The 22,467-nt window shown below is 34.9% G+C and overlaps 1 protein-coding gene across 1 annotated transcript in view; it reads left to right on the top strand.

The window, feature by feature from the left end:
* LOC131944072 (legumain-like) overlaps positions 1-6,634 on the top strand; it is a 10,495-nt gene extending 3,861 nt beyond the window's left edge. Inside the window, exons 4-13 of the mRNA XM_059304562.1 lie at positions 874-965; positions 2,064-2,139; positions 3,055-3,117; positions 3,261-3,330; positions 3,486-3,604; positions 4,100-4,189; positions 4,952-5,038; positions 5,173-5,280; positions 5,413-5,580; positions 5,898-6,634. Of these exons, the coding sequence (XP_059160545.1) occupies positions 874-965; positions 2,064-2,139; positions 3,055-3,117; positions 3,261-3,330; positions 3,486-3,604; positions 4,100-4,189; positions 4,952-5,038; positions 5,173-5,280; positions 5,413-5,580; positions 5,898-6,026 (1,002 nt within the window). The 3' untranslated portion in view covers positions 6,027-6,634. The remainder of the gene's footprint in view (positions 1-873; positions 966-2,063; positions 2,140-3,054; positions 3,118-3,260; positions 3,331-3,485; positions 3,605-4,099; positions 4,190-4,951; positions 5,039-5,172; positions 5,281-5,412; positions 5,581-5,897) is intronic.
* Positions 6,635-22,467: the final 15,833 nt, after the last annotated feature.

Here is a 22,467-nt window from a genome sequence, read left to right as displayed (position 1 = left end):
TTTAGGGGGGTGACACCAAGGCGAAAAATAGCAAAATATATAGAGAAAAACTTGAGGGGGGTGCAAATTGAAAGTTTGAGGGTGGGGTGCAAATTGAAAATTTGAGGGGGGGGGGGTGCAAATAAAAAATTTGAAAGTTTGTTCCCGTAAAGGGTCGCTACGCCTCTGGGCGGTGACACCATTAGGTGCCGCACAGAGTGACACCTGACCTCGCTACGCCACTGAGCTGGGGACAGCAACTCTTCTAAGAAAGACAACTCCAAAATTAAACAACTGCTGCCTTGTATTTTGTTCTTGGTTGGACAAAGGCTATGGAAGCAAATCCAAATAGAAAGCAGGCTGAAATCATAATCAACTGCCTATATGGGGCATAACAAGTTGACAAATAATACTTGATTGAGTTAAACGAAATCCCTTTCAGCATTAAAAATTTAGAATGAAGAAGAAGAAAGAAATGTTATTTGAGTTTAGTTCCTTTCTGTTTATTTGCAACACAGATGTTTTACTTCTTTAAGATTTGCTTGCTTTTATGAATTGTAAATACACTGTTCCTAGAATCAATGTATGATGTTTTAATTGTGTATAATTAATTTTTAGTTCTGTTGCTACAGTTCTGTTTAGAAGTTTTATTTAATAAGTTCTGTTGCATTTATGTTGCTTAAACAAATCCTTCATTTTATAAGTTAATTCAAATTTCACTTTGCCAAGAAATATGTTATGTAAACATATTCACTTTTTAAATATGTTTACTATTTTTAAACATATGTAATTGAAAAAATTCCTTTAAACTTTAGGTTAAATTTTTTTTAAATTACGATTCTTAAACTAAATTGTTAAGAATTTTCTTGTTAAAATATTTTTTTTGTCTAACAGGATGTCAGACCTGATGTTTTTCTGAAAGTTTTGTCTGGAGATGCTGAAGGGGTTAAAAAACTATTGGGTAGAGATGGCAAAGTAATTGAGAGGTACTTAAACCTTTTATAGTATTTTAAAATCTTATTACAGGGCTGGAGACTTGTATAATATCATCCATGTTTGTCACAGACTTTGAAGCTGATAAAATGTGACTGAAATATGAATTCTTAAATGTGTACAAAGTAGGCCTATTATTATTACTGACTTACTTGACTTAGCCCTCTCTGCTCCTTATGGAACATAGGGCCTCCACCATTTCCTTCCATTTCTTCCGATCCCTGGCTATTAATTTTGCCATCTCCCAAGACATCCCTGTTGGCTTCAGTTCTTCAAGAAGACTCTACCTCCAGCTCTGTCTTGGGCGCCCTCTCTTCTGCTTTCCCTGGTTGTTCCACTCAAGTGCTTGTCGTGTAACATTTGGGTGGGCCTTTTGCAGTGTGTGACCCACCCAGCGCCACTTCCTTCTTCTTATTTGCACACCTATAAGCTCCTGCCTAGCTTTCCTCCATGATTCTATGTTCGGCACTTTGTCCTGCCATCTCAATTTCAATATCTAAGGCATCTGTTCATGAAGGTCTGTATCTTTGCTGTGCTTGCTTTGGAGACTCTCCGTGTCTCTGCTCCATCATGCAGAACATGCCTTCACATTTGAGTTAAATATCCTAATTTTTGTGGTAATGGAGATGGCTGAACTTTTCCATATGGCTCGCAGGACTGTGAAAGCGCAGCAGGCTCTATCAATCCTAGCACGTATGTCCTCCTCTGTGCCTCCCTTTTTGCTGATCTTGCTGCCAAGGTAGACAAACTCTTCCACATCATTTACCTGTCTTCCGTCTATTTTCACTGGGGCCTCCTGGTTATTGTTAATTCTCATCACTTCTGGCCTATTACTATTGCTTTTTGAAAAGTTATGGTCAGAAAAGCATTATTATGGAAAATTTATTCTTCCTGTTACTGAAATCATTCTTGTTATTTTTATTTTAAATGTAAACAAAATCAGTTTTTTTTTAAAAACTTTAATGTTAAAAATAATGTACAATTTGTATTCTCTTTCAAATTAATGAAACCAATGTTTAGTCTCTTTAAAATGTATTAAAATGATTTGTTATAAAGTGCAGTAATTAAAATATTTATTTCCTGTCATTTAGTGGACCGGATGACAAGATCTTTGTCAACTTTGTTGACCACGGTGGTCCTTTTGTTGTATGTTTTCCAGATTCTTATGTGAGTCAAGTAGAATAACCATATTTGGTCTGTAGTACACTGTAACCATAGGTCTACATTATAACCTTAATCAATTACCCTGTGGTTTAAAAAAGTATAAATGTTTTAGTATAAGTTTTTGAGTACAAATTACTAAAAAGTGGGGATTTTACAGAAGTTCGATCATCTGTACAGCCAATCAATGCTTATCTTATGAAAGTGAAACTGTATTTTATAATTTAGGCTTGATAAATAGAAATAGAAATGTAGCCTTAAATACAAACAATTATCTTCAAGTTCTTTTCTTTTGCAACTTTTATACATTTGATTCTAAAAATATTATATTTTTTTACATTCAATCTTCAGTTTTGATTATTTTTTTATGACCGCTGTAAAAGCAAAATTGACAAAACCATTATTTTTATCCGTGTCTAATAATGAATGGATTTTGTCAACTCACTGATGTTCATTATCCACCCACCTGTCATTTAGAGATATAGATACGTGGAGGAATAGATTGATAGTTTAAAATATTTGCAGCAAAAATTAATTCTGCTTAAAGTTTAATAATAAAAATAACCTTTAGCAGTTCTAAAGTGTAGCCGTAATAAATCTTAAGTATAGCCATATCAGGTTTTGTGGACAAGATGTGTGGGATATTGAAGCTAGACCCACCTCTCCAACATTCTCTGTTTCAAGCAGTTTCTCCAAATCGCGTCCCAGCAGTCATTTTCCAATTTTTTGTGTAGCCCACCTGCATTTCTCTTTCCTTGATTGTTCTAATGCCAGTCTAGTAACATTTTTGTTAGTTTCTGCAAGTGTGTCCAATCCATCCCCATTTGCACAGTGGTATTTCTTGGCAATTAGGGTTTTACTTGCTTTTAACCCTATATTTCTTTATATTTATCCATATTGTTATTGGGGTTTTTTTTTCAGCTTCATGCAGAAGATCTACATAGTACTATTAAGTCAATGCATGCTAACAAACATTACAAGCAGGTAGGCCTGTTTCATGTTTTTAATATACAACTCTTGCATTTGACTGAATTAATTTAATTCTACTTTTGGTCACCTGTTCCATAAATTCCATTGTTTGCCCAAATATTTAATTTGCTTTTGTTTTCTTATTAACTTATTCGCAGATGGTAATATACATGGAGGCTTGTCATTCTGGTTCAATGTTTGATAAGTTATTGGAATCTAATATAAATGGTAATGCAAAATTTCAAATGTTTTAATTTTTATTTTAACTCAATATAAGGTAATAACAGACATAGATATCTAACATTATTTTAATAGTTAAAGCTTGTTTTAGTTTGGAAGGCATACCAAATAAAAATTATTTTATTTAAAATATTCCTATCCAGTTTTTGCAACAACTGCTGCTAATCCAAATGAAGATTCTTATGTTTGCTACTATGATGATGAAAGACAGACATTTTTAGGAGATGTGTACAGTGTTTCATGGATGGAGGATTCTGATAGGGCAAGTTCTATAGCTGTGTTAGCCAGTTAGTTATTTCTTTTGTCTTTAAAAAAAATCTTCAGGAACATTATTTCAAAGTTGTCAGTTAAAAGCTCAATTTTATTACATTTCATAAAGAATCAATATTGAAAAGTATTTTTTTAAGTTATGAGTACTATAAAAAAAATTGTTTTAAGATTATTTAATTTAAAAAACATGAAATTTTAACTTGAAAATAAAAATCCATTTTGTTTTTCTGAAGAGATTGATCAAGGTAAACTTGTTTTATTTTTATGAGGTCAAAAAAAAACAGTAATCAGAATTTGATTTTTATTATAAAATGGACTTGATTCGAATCCCTTTTTGAAAAATTGCTCTTCAATTGCATGAAGAACTAAAAAAATTTTGATTTATTTGGAAGTAATTTCTCATCAAACCTATATCATATACAAATGTGTGTAATCTTTAGTGAGTCATGTATTAATAGTAGATCTTTATTTATTTCTGGGTTAATAGGAAAATCTGACTCAAGAAACTCTTCAGCGTCAATACTTGATTGTGAAAAATGAAACCAATACAAGTCACGTCATGGAATATGGAGATCAGGTAAAATGTTTAGCACTTGCTGTTGTAGAAATTTTGTTTTGTATAAATATATTTTTATAAACTTATTAACCTTGCACCATAAAAAAAGAGAAAATATTATGTTTCTATCATCATATTTTGATGCAAATGCTTTTCTAACAGTATTTAAATGAAATTATTACCTATGTTTAAAACTTCAGGAATCTCTTCTAAAATACTATAGACATTTGGTCTTGAAATACTTTGTCCTCAGATGTCCTTAAGATCAGAGGCGTAGCGAGGGGTGCGGACCGCAACGAGTGACACCATTTTGGGGGGGGTGACAGCAAGGCAAAAATGCTTATACACATACATGTACGCGTATGCGGCATATATTTACATTATAGGCCTATGTAGGCCGACACAAAAACACACACCACACACACACACACATGTATATATATACTTTTTTTCTTGTGGGGGTGACATCTAGACATTGCCGCACTGGGTGACACCCGACCTAGCGACGCCACTGCTTAAGATACTTGCATGCCTTTTTTTTCTTTGATGCTGATAGCCATTTTATCACCCTTGAAAAACTTTAAGTACTAATGCTTATCTGTAATATAAAATGAAACTATATTTGAATTTTTTTATTAATTGCTGCTCCGTGAAACTATATCCAATTCTGACTTTGTTTTCATACTTTTTTCTGTCTGCTTCTTTCTGCTGGATAAGTTGAGGCGCATTATAATTTTAAACTATTAAATAGATTTTAGCAACCGTTTTTATAATAATTTATAGAAAATAAGCAATCTGAAGGTGGCAGATTTCCAAGGTAACCTCACATCTAAAACACTAACATTTTCTGGAAGCCCATATCAACGCACAGTAAGTTATTTGTTGCTATAATACACTTTTATCAATGAAAACAAGCAAATTATAAAAGACCAGCATATATTGAACATACTTTTGAGCTTATTGTTTGTATTTTTATTACGATCTTATCTATTAATTTTTCGTAGCTGGATGCAGTCCCAGTTTCAGATGTAAAGCTTGAAATACTTAGAAGAAAAATGCTAACCAACAGCGACAACACCGAAGATCAAATAGCTTATGAAAAATTGTTGAAGGTAAAAAGCTGAAGCAATAATGGTTATTATCTATAATTTTATGTTCATGTTTTTAAAATTCCTACTTTTTAAAGTCTAAATGAAGTTATTTTAATAAAAAATCTGAGAATCTTCCAAATGTTCTCCTGCCAGCTCAAGCAGGAAACTGAGGACTACTTCAAGAAAATTGTGGAGCATGTTACCCACCTCCCTCTATACGAAATTTACCTGAACGCTCCACTACACCTTACCGACTTCAAATGCTACAGAGAGAGTTTGATGCTTATACGTGACATGTGCCCAGGGTTGGGCTACCATAAGGTGAGACTGCTGATTGGGTAACCTTTTGTTTAGACTATGCTTGTATCCTTTTAAAGTTTGGCAGCTTATGCAGCTCTTGTTTATAATCAATCATTTTTTAATCTTTATAAATCTGGTTAGTAAACTAGCAAAATTACATCACTTGAAATAAATTTCAGTTCTTCCTTTAGTTGGTGTGTTGAGATTTTTCAACATTTTATTGATTTACCCAAAATTGTCTAGATCCACACTGCTCTTTAGTGTATATTTCTTACCTAACAAAAAATTAACTATATTCTCATATTGTTTTCCCTAACGGATTTATTTTTTCCACACAGAATGATTATATTTCCAAACAACTAAAAGTGATTGCCAATATGTGTGAGGCTGACATCCCAGCTCAAAAAATCTGGGCAGCCATAGGCAGAGCGTCCTATGACTCAAATATTTGCATTCAATCAACTTAAAATGTTGATTCTTTTTTTTTACTTTTCAATCAGTTTAACATTGTGATATCAATTTTGTTTAAATTAGTGATAACAGAGTCAATTGCTGTTAGTGGTAGATTACATGTACCATGTACTTGCCAGTTTGGCAGTTAACAGCAGAATAATTTAAATGGTAGATTTAAGAATTATATTAGTGTTGTTTTAAACAAAAATGTGTAACCTTGATATAAATCACATTTTGTTTAAGAAAAAAGTTTAAATCTGATAATAGTCTTTTATATTGTTCTATACTATTAACATTATTTAATCCTGATTTTATTTTTTATACAGCAGAAGATTTTGTACAACATTCCTACTCCACAATGTTTAATTTTGTGTTTGTTTTTGCATTCAGACTTTGGTGACTAGAAGAGGGGGGGGGGGGTGTTACAATAAAGTGAAGCTACATTTTTTTTAAATTTTAGAAAGTGATTTTGGAATATGAATTTTAGAACTAATTTTTTTTATATTTTTAAAGTAATTTATAATAGATTAATGTGTCTAATCTTGAAACATTTGTCAAAATTTTCTCTGTGATTATCTATGTATTCCTTAAAACCAAACAATAAAGTGGAAGTGATCTCTCCTTAATTTTCTTGTTTTTTCTTATGTAACTGTAGGGGCACTTCCAGGGCTACATAAATGTTTTTATTGAATTATTTTGGTACTTAAGGTTTTTAAACTGAATAGAATTAGGGGGGGACGACTGCATCAAACTAATGCAAAAGGGGTCGTCCATAAATGACGTCACACTCGTAGGGGGGAGGGGGGTTCGAAATTTTGTGACGGTGTGTGATGGGGGGGGGGGGGGTCAGATGGTGCGACGTCACACTTTTGCATTGTAAAAAAAGCCATGTTAGAAAACGAATTTTAGATGTTTTTTCGAGTTTTAGAAAACTGTTTTAATAAATTGTAATAGGAATTGATTAAAATACTCTAATTTGACAGAGTTCAGACAAGATTTTAGAAAAATAACGATGCTTTTTAAAAAAATTCAACTGCAATTTTCAGTGGAGTTGTAGGCTAAGGTGTGACGTCATTTTAGAGGGGGGGTCTGGCTTTTTGTGACGACGTGTGACGGAGGGGAGGGAGGAGGTAAAAATCTTTAAAAAAAAAAAAACGTCACGTCATTTATGGATGACCCCAAAAGGAAACATTGTTTACCTTTTTTTTTTTTTTTTTGAGAAAACTGTGAAGTAGCTTAAAGTACTAGAATCTAGATCTACTTCTGGTCAATGGAAATCACTCAAAATTTGACAGAAAACAGCCAATAAGTTTTTTTTTTACCTATGAACAAAATTTCATCTACCTGACTTAGAAAGCTCTCAAGTAACTTAGTATTTTTAGAAACCTGAAATTGAGTAAAGTACCTTTTCCTGATATCAGAAGTCACTCAAAAGTTCTTTCGCTTATGAAACTTCATCCACACATGAACAGTTATCATGTTTTGACGAAATAAAGTACTCTTCTGGAAATCCTCCTTAAATGTCAAAATTTGTCAAAATCTCAATTAAGATTTTTTTGGGTGTGGGGAAATTGCGAGACGCGAAAAGCGAAATGGCGAGGCGGGAAAATGCGAGAAGGGCGCGAAAACGGTCGGTCACATGACTTTTTTGTCTCGCATTTTACCACAACCCGATACTTACGCTGGGTGGTGTTGAAATGCGAGGATTTCTGCGAAAAATTTACCGCACCCGATTTTCAGTGGTATTTGGTCCAGACTTCAAAGACGTTTCGTTTACATTGTTAAAACTTCCGATTTTTCCGTTGCTAGACATACTGATGATTTGTCAACTCCCCCCATCTTTTGTGTCGACTTAGAATACCACCTTGTTCGAAACCGACGGAAATACTGCCGACGATAGATCAACTTCTGTCTTTTGTGAGGAACGCCGAGGCCGCCTGATTTACAGTCTTTGAAAAGATCGCCGTGCCCGGATCCGCTGCCGCCGCAAACATATTTTCTATTGTTGCATAGAAATTTTGTATTATAGCCGCCGCCTACGATTTTTTTTAGCTTTTTTTTACCATATAAATCTAAGCACAAGGAAATGCCTACATCATTTGGATACAACAAAATAAAGTGACTTCACCGATATTATCAGTTGCTCATGCTATATCGTAAGCTATGGGCCTACTTCAAATATTTTTAAAACCAAGTTGAACTTATCTGAATTTTTTGGTTTTGGTGGTGGTGTTATTTGGGGGTCTTCCATAAATGACGTCACACTCGTAGGGGGGGGGGTCTGTTATTTTATGATGATGTGTGATGAGGGGGAGGAGGGGGAGGATGGGGGGTTAGATGTGAAGTCACACTATAAAAAAGCAATGTTAGAAAAAGAATTTTAGACGTTTTTTCGCGTTTTAGAAAACTGTTTTAATACATTGTAATAGGAATTGATTAAAATACTCTATTTTGACCGAAATTAGACAAGATTTTGGGAAAATATCGATGTTTTAAAAAAACTCAACTGCTGGTGACAACAATGAGCAAGACATTGCCAAAATTACAGAAATGATAAAAAATACAAATAATAAAAAACGGAAAACAGATGTCGAGCGTGCGGATGATGAGAACATGGGTGCCAGTGTTGTTTGTGGGATGAACGAGGAGGTCAACTGTGATGAGAATGTGAAATGTGAATGTGGATTGGAAGAAGTAGCAAAAGAAAAATGTATAAATGTGAGTCTAATGAACTGGGTTGGGTGTACTATGTGTAAAAGATGGTGTCACGAGGTGTGTTTGAGGACTGTTTCAGAAGATTTTGTTTGTAAATTTTGTTTGTAATTAAAATTACTTAATAAAAAAATTAATTGCACTTTTTAGAATTGTTTATACTTTTACACTTTTTGCAAGTACAAAAATCCATAAATAGATGAAATAGATGTTGCAAAATATCTGTCCTGCTGACAAGATTATACCAATTCACAATGACACAGCTCACGTTTGTATAAACATGAGCGGGCTAGATTTTTAAATTAATGCCGACTGAGACGGGATTTTTCCTCTCGCTAATAAGAGCGGGCGATGACAGTAGCACAGCAACGATAATAGGATTTTTTTTATATCTAGATCTATCTATCTTCTTAGTATCTAGATAAAAAATAACAACATACAACACTCGTGTTAAAGGGTATGGCTAAATGCTTGTTTATTTTAAAACAAAAAAAAAAATAATTTAAATAAATAAAGATGGAAAAAAAAGGAAAAAACTTTTTTCGCAAAAAGTGTCTCGCTATTTACCCTTAATTCCGCAGGTATGTCTCGCATTACCTTCTCGCATTTTCCCGCCTCGCCATTTCGCTTTTCGCGTCTCGCAATTTCCCCACACCCGATTTTTTTACGATTACAATACATCCTTTATATTTCGTATGCGATAAAGTATGAAAGTATAAAACGGTAGGTCTAATAAATTAAGCAAAAATAAGTCATTTCTAATTAGATCTACAAGCAATTAAATACATTGAAAAAAAAATTCTTCATTGAACGTAATTTAAAATCTAGATCTAGATCCTACACTCTAATTTAATTTTTCTAATAGTCACAAAATATTAAGATTCTGAGGGACCAACTTTTTATTTATTTTTTTTAAACGGTGGAAAAAAAAATGCTCTCCCCGGCGGGGAATCGAACCCCGGTCTCCCGCGTGACAGGCGGGGATACTTACCACTATACTACCGAGGACACATGGGAACGTAGAAATTTCTGTTTATATACATACTTAATGAATATATTATCACGTGATAAAATTTGATCCAGGCAATCCAAAATGGAGGATATCATTTATACGATGCTCTCGGATTAGTGTTATCAAACTAATTTCTGCCAATGTATTCGGGTTTATGTAAATTATATTATACATCCACAATTATAAGGTAAGTCTCGACGTTTTTTTACATATTTATGATTTAAATGGGAATTTTTTATTTTCTAAAGTATTTAAAAAACGAAGAAACTAGCCAACCAATTATTAGCCCAAAATCTAAATGAAAGTTATTTTTGATACGAGTTAACGCCCTTGGACGAAAAACTACAGCCTTTTCCTACTTCTTCATTTTATGAATTTCTTATGTCAACGGGTTTAAACTGTTATTCCAGCTTTACCCAAGTAAGTTGAAGTAAGGATTTCTAATTGTATCTAGAATCTAGATCTTATTTTAGCTATTGTGCTGAGTTATAATTACTACCCTAAAGTAAGCCCTAAGGCCTACTACTTAAATTTTTAGATCTAGATCTAGAATAGATCTACTCTAGCTAGCTAGGCCTTCTCTAGATACTCAGAATCTCTACTCTGTCTAGAATAGATTTTTTATCAACTTCAACTAGAATCTAGTATCTAGACTTCAAGTAGATCTATCAAGACAAGAAATCTATTTTAAATTAAAAGACTAGGCCCCCTATTATTTTTTTTTACAAGTTAAATTTAGTAGGCCCTATGTTAAGTTACTTAATAGCAGTTATCTAGATCTAGTTAAGTCTTTTTTTAAGTTAATAATAGTCCTAGTTACTTAGTCCAACTACTTTCTAGATCTGGTATATATCTACCCTCCTTAATGCTGAAATTCTTTGTGAAATCTACTCCCAGGTCTTAAGGCTTTAAGACTCTTGACTAGTGGTACTTATTACTTGACCTGGATTCGACCGAACCCTAGGGGTTTGGTGAATCTGTCTCAGGTGTTCATGGAAGTCATTAAACACCCACCTAACTCATATTATTTATTTGCAATCTGATTTTGTCCGAGCAGGTGATTGAAATTGAACTAGCTGCCGATGACAATTCTAATACAACAACATGACATATCAGCAGGGGCGTAGCGAGGGGGGGGGTGCGGACCGCACCGGGTGACACCAAGGCTAAAAATAGCAAAATATATAGAGAAAAACTTGAGGGGGGGTGCAAATCGAATGTTTGAGGGGGGTGCAAATCGAAAACTTGAAAGTTTGTCCCCGGGAAGGGTCGCAACGCCTCGGGGGGGGGGGTGACACCATTAAGTGCCGCACCGGGTGACACCCGACCTCGCTACGCCACTGCATATCAGTATCAATAAAGTGAAATAGATCTAGATCTAGACTCTACAAGTCTACAACTCTATTAATTTAATATTAAATTATTAATAATTTGATAATTAACCTTTTAGTTATCATTAGTAAAAAAATTTAGTCTTATAGTTTATATTCTACTACAAGTTTACCCTTTACAGGATTAAAAGAGTATATTCTAGTTCTAGGATTATAGACATTTCTGGAATAATATGAAGTGACTAGGTCAGGTTCCTGGTTTTTTTAATAGGCCTAGACCCTATTCACTTTTAATTTTATCAGGCCTAAACTACGTCATTATTGTCAGCAGTCTACTTTTAAGCCATACAACGAGAACACATTTATTAAAATTGAAACATTTAAAATGGAATAATTGATGATGGTTCACATCAGCATTGACCATTGGCTTCATTAAAATTTTAATGAATGGGTACAAATTCATATAATTTTAGCTCATTGAGTTGTTTAGGAATATGATAAGAGTTGATTTTGGAGACTTAGACAAGCTATATGCATGTGACTAAATAGTTTGCTGTTAAACACTTAATATCTCAATTTTAGAAAGTATGTAAAATAAAAAAATAATGCTGACTATGGTATGATTTTTTATACATCATGTAGCTTTTGACATTCTTTAAAATATGTGTTTCAATGAAGTTATTATTATTTAGTTTTTATTTAGGTTAGCAAATGCTTATATTAATCACGAAACAATAAAAATACAAACTATAAGAATAACTTTTTTCGCCTGTGTTATCAGTCAAAACGTTAGTAGTTAGATTCTTCCATCTCAATACATTTTTAACTTTAATAACTTGTAAGTTTGCTGCCACTAACAAAATTTAATCTGTGTTGTTAAACATTGTTTGAACTCTCAAGTTTCATAACCACTTTAAGTTGATAGAAATCATGCCTGAAATAAGGCATTGCCTGGCTTCTATTAGGGGCTGTGCACATATGATATAAATAGCAGGTGGCTTGACATATTTTTTTATGTAATCTGCTGTATGGAGTTGACTAGAGTGCTATTCTAAATAACCATATATCTGTTGTTGCTGTTATTTTTATAGTAACTGTTTGTTTAAAACTTTAGCTGTTCAGATTGATTGACATAAGCAGTTTAGCTATTCTTTGTTCCATCACAATATTAGGATTTTTTTACCTTTATTTCTATGTCTGATATGGATGTGACATGCAACTAATATAGGATTGTTTAAATTACATAAACATTGTGTGCAACCTTTTATTTTATTGGGTGTTTTTTAGTGCTGGTCTTAATCCCTATAAAGTTTTGTGGTCAAGCTGTTCTGAATTCTTTCTGGAATTTAGATGCTATGTGTAAATTAAAATATACATTTAGTTTTAAACCTAATTTAGTTATTAGGTATAGTTTAACTTCTATATTCATCACTTTACTAGAAAAGAATATAATCAAGAAAGTATATTCGTAACTAGCATACCAAATGGTATTTTAGCTTTTCATGGTATTTTTTTTTTATTTATGTGAAGAAAAGATCTATTGCTGACTTCTGTTTCTTACCCAATACCAAGGTTTAGGGCGTTACTAAAGATAAGGTTATGTTGCAGTTATCATCTTAACCTGTAATACCATTGCCAAATATCCCATTGCATTTGCCCTTTTCCCCTCCCAGGCCCCCTCCTCCCAACGTAATTAAATATCAGTAGTTAATTAGACCACAGTAGCCAGTGTTGTTTGATGTTTAAAGAAAAATCACTTTTCCCTGTGCCTACTTGCGGGTGTCTTATCTGGGCCTCTCGCCTTCTGGAATGTTCCAGTGTCAGGTCTCATTAAGCGCACCTGCATGCTGTGTGCCTTCTACAATTGCCTAGTCAATGGGGATAGACCTTGGGTTGGAATTTCTTCTTCTTAAACCCGTGGACTATAGAGCGTTTTCTTTTCCTTAAAGAAAAAAGTTTAGATGTCTATTATCGTGTTTGGGTACAATACACGATTGTGTTCTTTTATAGTCTAGCCGTAGTGTGATTGGCGTGGATGTTACACCTCAGCAGAATCTGATGATCCAGGGGTCGACAAACTTGTTTTTATTTTAAATCACGAGAAGTTTTTAACTAGAACCGTGTCAAAATTTTGTACGCGCATTACGACCTGAGTAAAAACTTGGTAAAAAATAAATGTAAAAAATTACACATGAGTTTATGGCTAGATTCGGCGTGAATTAGCGTTTAGATCCAATGCTAATTAGGATTTAGATTTAGCGTGAATTAGCGTTTAGTCCAGTGTTAATTAGCGTTTAGATTCAGTGTGAATTAGCGTTTAGATTCAGTGTGGATTCGCGTTTAGATTCAGTGTGGATTCGCGTTTAGATTCAGTGTGGATTCGCGTTTAGATTCAGTGTGAATTCGCGTTTAGATCCAATGTGAGTTAAGGTTTAGATCTAATGTGAATTAGCGTTTAGATCCAGTGTGAGTTAAGGTAGCGTTTAGATCCAGTGTGAGTTAAGGTTTAGCGTTTAGATCCAATGTGAGTTAATGTTTAGATCCTATGTGAATTAGCGTTTAGAACCAATGTAAGTTATATTCTGAGTTATCGTTTAGATCCAATACCCCACGAACTACCCTAACAGACGGATCAATAGATTGTTATTTGTCCTGTTGTTCTACAAACCCCTACTTGTCTTTATGAGCTACGGAATGTCCGCTTGTAATGAATTATTTGTCTCTTTTCTTGCTTGTCTTGCCACATTCCTCTGGTTTTTCTCTTGCTGTTCTTTAGAAATGGGATGACGTGTATGATATATCAATACTACCGGCAATGTACAGCTAGTTAACTGTTGTTGCAAAAACACGTTATATTTGTTCCATGGGGGTTAATTGGATGCATGTTTTTAGAATATGGTTATGTTAGTGTTAAAATGTGTGTTTAGATGCGCACAACTGAGGATATAAATGTTGGTGATATGAACAATGGGACTCAGATGCCGATGCTTGTTTGGTTTAATTGTGTATAGCGTGCATCGTGACGTACGTGAAAGCTGTAATTACACCGCGTTTTGTTTTATGCGATACAGAACGACTGGAACATTCGTAATGTGATAGCGCTGTATCGCACTGCGATTATCACACAACGACCGGTACATGTTACTGACACTGCTGTTTTCGGCTTTTTGGCGTGTGCTAAGAAAGCAAATTGACCGGCAGAATGTACTGGGACACAGCTGTTTTCAGCTTCTATCCATTTTTAGTGTCTCAGTGCTGTTTTCAGCTTTTGTAGTGTCTCAGAACTGTTTTCAGCTTTTGTAGTGTCTCAGAACTGTTTTCAGCTTTTGTAGTGTCTCAGAACTGTTTTCAGCTTTTGTAGTGTCTCAGAACTGTTTTCAGCTTTTGTAGTGTCTCAGAACTGTTTTCAGCTTTTGTAGTGTCTCAGAATTGTTTTCAGCTTTTGTAGTGTCTCAGAACTGTTTTCAGCTTTTGTAGTGTCTCAGAACTGTTTTCAGCTTTTGTAGTGTCTCAGAACTGTTTTCAGCTTTTGTAGTGTCTCAGAACTGTTTTCAGCCTTTGTAGTGTCTCAGAATTGTTTTCAGCTTTTGTGTTGTCTCAGAACTGTTTTCAGCTTTTGGCGTGTACAAAATGGTTCGTGTTAATGTACTGTAACAGTGCTGTTTTCAGCTTTTGGTGTATACTAAAAGAACGGCAAAATGACCACATGATTTGAACAGAGTGATTAGGTCTTTGTTCGCAAAACGTAACAGGGGAACAGCAGTCCACGTGAAGCCGGCCGAGTGGGAAAGGGCAGAACATTCAAGCTAACGAATGCTAATTCGTGATAATTGTTCAGTTAATTAATTAGTCAGCTGATCACTATGTTAACCTTTCCAGGGTCTATAACCCGTGTAGGCGATACCGCTTTACACTCCTAGTTTTTTTTTTTTCATTTAGACTACCCCGGGTGATGGTTTCGTTTTTTTTTTATTCCTCTCTTTTAGTTTTAACCTTGGATTTTCTAAGCATGGTATGTCAAGAAAAACATCACATAAAATGGCATAGACAAATATTGTGTAATCTACTATGGTTTTACTTCCTGTAAAAATCTGGCCACTTCATTGACCCACCGTCGCGGGTTGCGATTGTGTACTTTACGTTACGTCTCATAGACCACAAGGTTGCCTGTGTTAGCTTTTAGTAGCGAGAACAAACGGCAACCATCGCTGGGAAGAGATTGCCTACACAGCAAGTTCATAATATGTACTCGGATCGCCCTGGTGACATTTAGCAATAAAGACCGGGCCGATACCATTCTTATCTCCTGTTCGGTTATCGATTACATCAATCCAAGCTCTAACGGGGGAAGACGTAATTGGGTTGCCGATACCGGAATAAATAAATTTTGTCGAAACTCTCGGAATTTGGAATTTTGAAATGTCTGGCACGTAATGGGAGATATAGATCTATCTGGGGCATATAACAGCGTATTTTACATAGGAGTATATGTACTCATAGAGAGCACGCAATAAGTGGCACATTGTCATACTTTGGACCTAGTGTTAACTACCTTGGTAGCAGAGCTGATGTGGTAATTTTTTTGTCGAAAATCTGTTGAAAATAATCCCGGAAATCCTTGCGCATGAGCTTAGATCAAATGCGTGGCTCGATATGCTTTCAGGTACACAACTATGCAATTTAAAGAATTTTTAACACGCATTAAAAAAAAAAAGAAATCGTTTTTAAAATAGTCATGAGAATAGGCACCTAGCCTTGATTGGTGGTAATTATTACAGCCTGTGATGGAGATTTCTTCTTTAGTGAGTTTTTAATTTAATTTTAAATTTACAATGCTAAATATATTACATAGGACTACTGTTCGATAAGCCATACCTAAATATTTGTATAACTAGTATCGTTGATAACGATTATTTAACCTCAAGCCTTGTTATTGCTGTGTTGGTGGTGTCCGATACAGGGGAATAATTGGGTATGGCTAATCGACATGAAAGAAAACATCTTTTTAATTAATCCTCGTCTCAGACCAAAGTAGAAGCTCAGGTCAGCTTGACTGGAGGTGTGGGGGGGGGGGGAAGAATTCAGCAGCCCCCACAGATGTGGGTAATGAAACGTAAATCATGTCGGTTAGCGGCCGCGATGTGGCATCAAATTATTAGCTTTACTCGAGCAGCGCTGACCTATGCTGAAACTGGTGGGGGGGGGGGGGATCACTTCCGGTTCTCTTCGGTGCAGGCGGCTTTGTGTGGTGCTGTGGCGTTGGGGTAGGGGAGAAGTGGGTGCTGGATTTTTTGTTTCTTATATATGTATATATATATATATATGTATATATATATATATATATATATATATATATATATATATATATATATATATATATATATATATATATATATATATATATATATATATATATATATATATATATATATATATATATATATATATATATATCCCTGACTATATTTATAGTATTTTTAACTGCATGTTACATGTTTTAAATTATTACCTTAGTGGATAAATCTAGACGTGCGTCTCTTCTTTGTTGGTGCCTTGACTACCCCAGACGGTAGCCGACCCTTGCTCACTCTCGTCCGCGCACAAATTATTTACCCCACATTGTGCTCTCCCCCCCCCCCCCCCCCCTCCTTCCCTCATCAGCTTCCTAGCTTATTTATTATCGTGTTATTCATTTTGCTCACTTCCGTTCTGTTCGGAATGATGGTGGCGGTGGTGAAGGAGTGGGGGGGGGGGGGGGCAGTGCTGGGTTACCTGCTTTTCTCCGCGTGGATTTATCCCAGCTCTTTTAATTACGGACGTTATATAAGATTTCACGGGGAAACGGTCTGCCCTCTATTCCAAGGTACATTGGCTGTGATTTGGTGAGAAATATATAGGCCTATATATATATATATATATATATATATATATATATATATATGTGTGTGTGTGTGTTAGATAGATAGATAGATAGATAGATAGATAGATAGATAGATAGATAGATAGATAGATAGATAGATAGATAGATAGATAGATAGATAGATAGATAGATAGATAGATAGATAGATAGATAGATAGATAGATAGATAGATAGATAGATAGATAGATAGATACATTGATAGATAGATACATAGATACATAGATGGATAAATAGATGTCTTGAAGTAATATAAATACAATGTGTAAATACGTGTATTTAGATATTACGTGCTTAAAGTTAAACTACTCTACTAAGTTAAATGGCTATATCGGATCTCTATAGTGCGCGTGTTTTAAAATAAATAGAATAGAAAAGCCATCCCAGTCAAATGGACACATACGAATTCATTGAATCTGATGTTATTATACCGCTTTGCAGTGTTACGTGTGTGGCTGTCTTGAAGTAGCCAGAAATCTCTCAGCCTAATGCCGCCCGTGGTATTCGCCGTGACAGCTTAGGATTGGGTGTCTTCGGGACGTGAAAACTGATATTAGCCGGGAGAAATGACAAACGGGATAGGATCTTAGTGCAGGCTTTAAGTGGGCAGAAATGACACTTTGTGTGAGGGTGGGCATGTCGATTGTTAGTGTCGTTACGTCTTTTATATGCTGTGTTTATATATATATATATATGTTTATATATATATATATATATATATATATATATATATATATATATATATATATATATATATATATATATATATATATATATATATATATATATATATATATATATATATATATATATATATATATATATATATATATATATATATATAAACATATATATATATATATATATATATATATAGAGAGAGAGAGAGAGAGATACATACATACATACATACATACATACATACATACATACATACATACATACATACATACATACATACATACATACATATATCGTGGTGTGTTTCTGTGTGTGGCGAGGCAGCTTTCTGGTTAACTTACCGTATATGGTGTGGATAAACTGACCATCGCCGTGTGAGTAGACTGAACTTATAGCCGTAATGACCATTACTATATTCTAGCAACCCTTTAGGTAGGGGTCATAAAATGACACCGATGTATGTAATGTCGTCTAACTGACCTTCATCGTAAAAGGTGTAAAACAGTCACGTTCTTGTATTTTACTTCAAATCTTACACGTATCCTCTGCAACACACCTTTGCATACCCCTTCAAAAAGGTTTACCCAGTGTTCTTTTGACAGCCCCGCACATTATTCTCAGTGTGTTTTTTTTATTATTATTATTATACATAGCTATTGTCGAGCACACAAATCTTCGTAGAAGAAGAAAAAGCATCGTGAAATATGAGCGTTAATATGGACATTGTGTGCAGAACAATGAACGAGAGCCGGAAAAACTTCTTTATTCGTGACATCAAGGAAAAGGCCGATGTCTGAAATCTATTGTTGAAACGAAACATCTCCTTGTTGGGGTAAATAAGAAGAAGAAAAAAATAATCTTATTTTGAGTCTATTGTTACGTCCCTTGAATAAGACAATTGAATGTAGCGAACAATGAGCCGTGTCTATTTATAGAACGTAGTTTTGATAGGCCGACCTCGAGATGGTTTAAGGCGCTGGCTTTTTCCCTATTGTTGTACGCGTGTTAATTCGCTTTGCTCACTTGCGTCCTATCGCACTGGTTTATACTTTAAAAAAAAAAATCACGGGGTTTTTTGTTCGATCTTACACGTGTACTGAGTACTGACACCTATTTTTTTTCCCGGGGGTGGGGGGCGCTGGGTTAGAATGAACCGGGCTTTTATTTCCGCGTTTACCCCCCCCCCCCCTTGCATTCCTAATTCAAGTGGTCTTCGGTTACCAGGTTGTTGTGTTGTTGCTTTTTTTTTTCTTTCTTTGGTCGTGGTTAAGGATTCGTCGTGTTCGCAGGGCTGGAGGGGGGGGGGGGGGAGGGAGAGGTCGAACCAGAACACGACATTCTTACAGGGTGTTGTTTAGCAGGACTGTCTGCTGGCGTGGAGCGTTGGACCGTTATGGATTATGTAATAACCTTGAGGGTAATTAGTCGTTTTTTTTTTTTAATCCGCTTGCGTGTTTTAATTAGAGACTTGATTGATGTGTATAAGAAACTTGAGATGTAAATTTTTCGTGTGTGTTAGAAATGTGATGCTGGTTTTTAGTATTATGTTTACTTAATATATTGTGTGCAATTATATAACTTTTAAGCCTACTATAATTTGATTTTAATATATAAGACAGAATACTTCCTTATAAAACATGTATAAACCTAATCTATGATGATAATTGAATGAAGGTATGCTTTCTCTATTTAAATATACATCAACTGTTACTGTATTCTAGTATTCCCTTACAAGTACAAGTCAAGTTTTATTATTATAGACATAATACTTCCTTATAAAACATGTATAAATCTAATGCATGATGATAATTGAATGAAAGTATGTTTTCTCTATTTATAAAACCTCAACTGTATTCTAGTATTCTCTTACAAGTCAAGTTTGATTATTAAAGTATACTTAATTTTAAAATCTCTTCCATGCAAGTTTGGCCTACCTACTAGAAAATCTCATATAAAAGTGCGCATCCATTTTCAAAGCCGTGCGTGTTACCGTTCAATTGTATCAGTTTCAAGTGGGATTGTAAATAGAATGTAATATTTATCCAATTTAAAACCTGTAATATGAGCTGCATGTATTATACCCAGTGCTCCAGCACGATGATTTGTTTAAATTAATATTTAATGCTAAAAGTAAACATTCTCGAGTTGCTGTAGTTTGTCATATTAGCTTTTAAGATTTACTCTCCAGGCTATGTGCTAAATATATATATTGACACTTGCGTATCTCGCATCCTATTTTATTTATTGCTATTACCGATTTATTAATGTGTTTTTTTTTCTCTAAGGCATTTTTCCCCCTTCCCATCCGAAGCTTAGAAATGTATCGTTTTCTTAACTGATTACTTCCTTCCTAGTTTTTTCTTTCCCTCTTCCTTCTTTAATTTATTTTATTCTCAAGTGAAAACTGTCTCTCTCCCCCGCCTTAAGCATTCAAACCTGGCTCTTTATGTACAGCGTTAATCTACTTTAGAAGTGTGTGTCATATTGCCTGACGGTTTTGACTGGCGGATGGTTTAGGGGAGGGGGGGGTGGGTCGGTGCAAAAGGGTATTTTATGAGGTTTATGTGTGGTAGAGATCCGCCACACCAGGTGTTTCGACGTTTAAATTTTTTTAACGGTTTTTTTTTTAAAAGTATTCTGCGGCTATATTGAAGTTTATTTACTGTATTGTCAAACTGAGAAAGTCGAGAATATAAGGCTATTGTTGTTAGGTTAAAATATTTCTATATTTATTATCATGATATATCAAACTAGATTTTATTTTCTAGTATCGCCGCTGTAACCTCAACATTAATAACAAAAAGGGGGAGGTGGCGAAACACAATTAGGCTGTTTCCTCTGGGAGAATATTTTAATTTTTTAATTACCTAGATTAGCTCGTGAGGTGTGAAGAGTTGATTGTTTGTTTTTTTTTTGTTTTTTTTTTGTTTTTTTTTTATGCACGCTTTTTTGTTTTATGGCATTGTTCCTACATACTCTGTTGTTTATTTTGTTGTTGTTTTTTGTGGAGGGGGGGGTAATTTGGTCGTGTCTCATTGCCCTTGTATTTAAAATATTTGAATATTTATATTCGGCCAGTCGTGATAACAGAATATGTTTTGGATCTTGCAGCTTTGATGAAAAAAAAATTTCACATTAATTCTAGTAAGCTCAAATCATTGAGAGTTTGTAGGTTTCTTTGCGTGAATTGTTACTATGTTTTATACTTGTGTACTAATTTTTATTGATGTGCTAATGCACAGTTGCCTCTGTAACTCTCTTATTATTATATAAATTCTATGCTCTTCTCTACATGTTAACGCTGGTCTATAAATTATTTCTTGTCCTTAAGTCCACTATACTGTATCGCGTTAAATATTCGTTTCAGAAGTCATCATCTTTAGCATTATAAATGCCCTTGACTGAAACAGTGTCATGATTCTTTTTTTTTTTAAGCCTCGTTGAGAACGCTGGGAGGGAGAAGGTTATGTTGTACCAGCTGTCGCCTCTCTCCCCTCCCCGCTCCAACACTTGTCACATAGCCTGCACGGAGGAGACCCAATATGAAAGAGCCTTCCCTTTTTTTTCTCCCCTTTTTCTAAAAACATTTTTAGGCCGCCGCCAGTTGTAACCTGGCCATGCGTGGCGCGTTGAAATACCGGGCGTGTTTCTAGTGCAAGGCCTCGTAACTGGTGGTTTGGTACGGGGGGCCGCCTGCTAGTCAGGGGAGGAGAACGTCACCTGTGGTTTAAAGAGTGGGGGGGGGGGGGAGTTCTTTGTGGTTTATTTTTAAACTACATGCTCTGGTATGCTGTCTCTCTCAGTGTTTTTTTTTAAGTAGTATTTCCGTTTACATTTGTATGAGACATTCGAACCACAGTTTACTTTTGTGGTTTATTTTACAACTACGGGCTCTGATATGTGGTCTCTCTCTCTCTCTCTCTTTTTGTTGTAGTATTTCCGAATATATTTGAATAAGGCATTCGAACCACAATTTACTGTGATTTATTTACACTAAATGCTCTGTTATGTTGTCTTTTTTTTTTAGTTTTGTGGTTTATATTCAAATAAGCCATTCGAACCACAATGTACCCTTTTGTGGTTTATTCGGTGTTTCATTAAGACTTTTTTCTCCGGGAGGGGGGGTGACTAAATTTTACGGGGGGGGGGGGGGGGGGCACTGGTAAAAGTATATATTTTCTATATAGATATATCAATTCCATTTCGTTCGTTCGAGGGGGGGGGGACAGACCCCTCCCCGTCGAAGTGATGCCTGGAAGAAACTTTGTGTTGATTTTATGACATGCTCTGATATGCTGCCTGTGCTCTTGTTTTTGTGTTCAAATATGGTACACGAAACCACAAGTAAAATGCACTTTAACTGGTATAATAGTCGAGGCCCACAAAAGTGTTATTTAAAGACTGAAGCCCGGCAAAGGGTGGGGGTATGGGGTTAAAGGTCACCAGTATTCGCATGTATTTCATCATGTCTATAATTACTGAATGGCCAGTGGGAATACTCTTTGTTCGCAGCCCGTCGGCGTATAATATCATAATACTGTCTTAACATTTAGTGTCCCTAGACATTTGGGGCTATTTTTATCACTTACGTACAACAGTAGAGGATAAATTTCAAGGAGCATATCCTAATATATAAATCCCCACGTTCGCACATCTCTCTCTCTCTCTCTTTCTCTGTCCGCAAAAAATTTTCGCCGGACATCACGTCAGAATCGGCAGCGATATATCGAGAACTTTTTACGGACTTTTGTTGAAAAAAATATGTTAGATGTTTTAAATGTATAACCACAAAATTATTTAAA

The sequence above is a fragment of the Physella acuta genome, unplaced genomic scaffold (genome assembly GCF_028476545.2).
Source record: "Physella acuta isolate Inbredline_101_S28 unplaced genomic scaffold, ASM2847654v3 ptg000480l, whole genome shotgun sequence".
NCBI lineage: Eukaryota > Metazoa > Mollusca > Gastropoda > Physidae > Physella > Physella acuta.
This window is presented reverse-complemented; position numbering and strand designations above follow the sequence as displayed.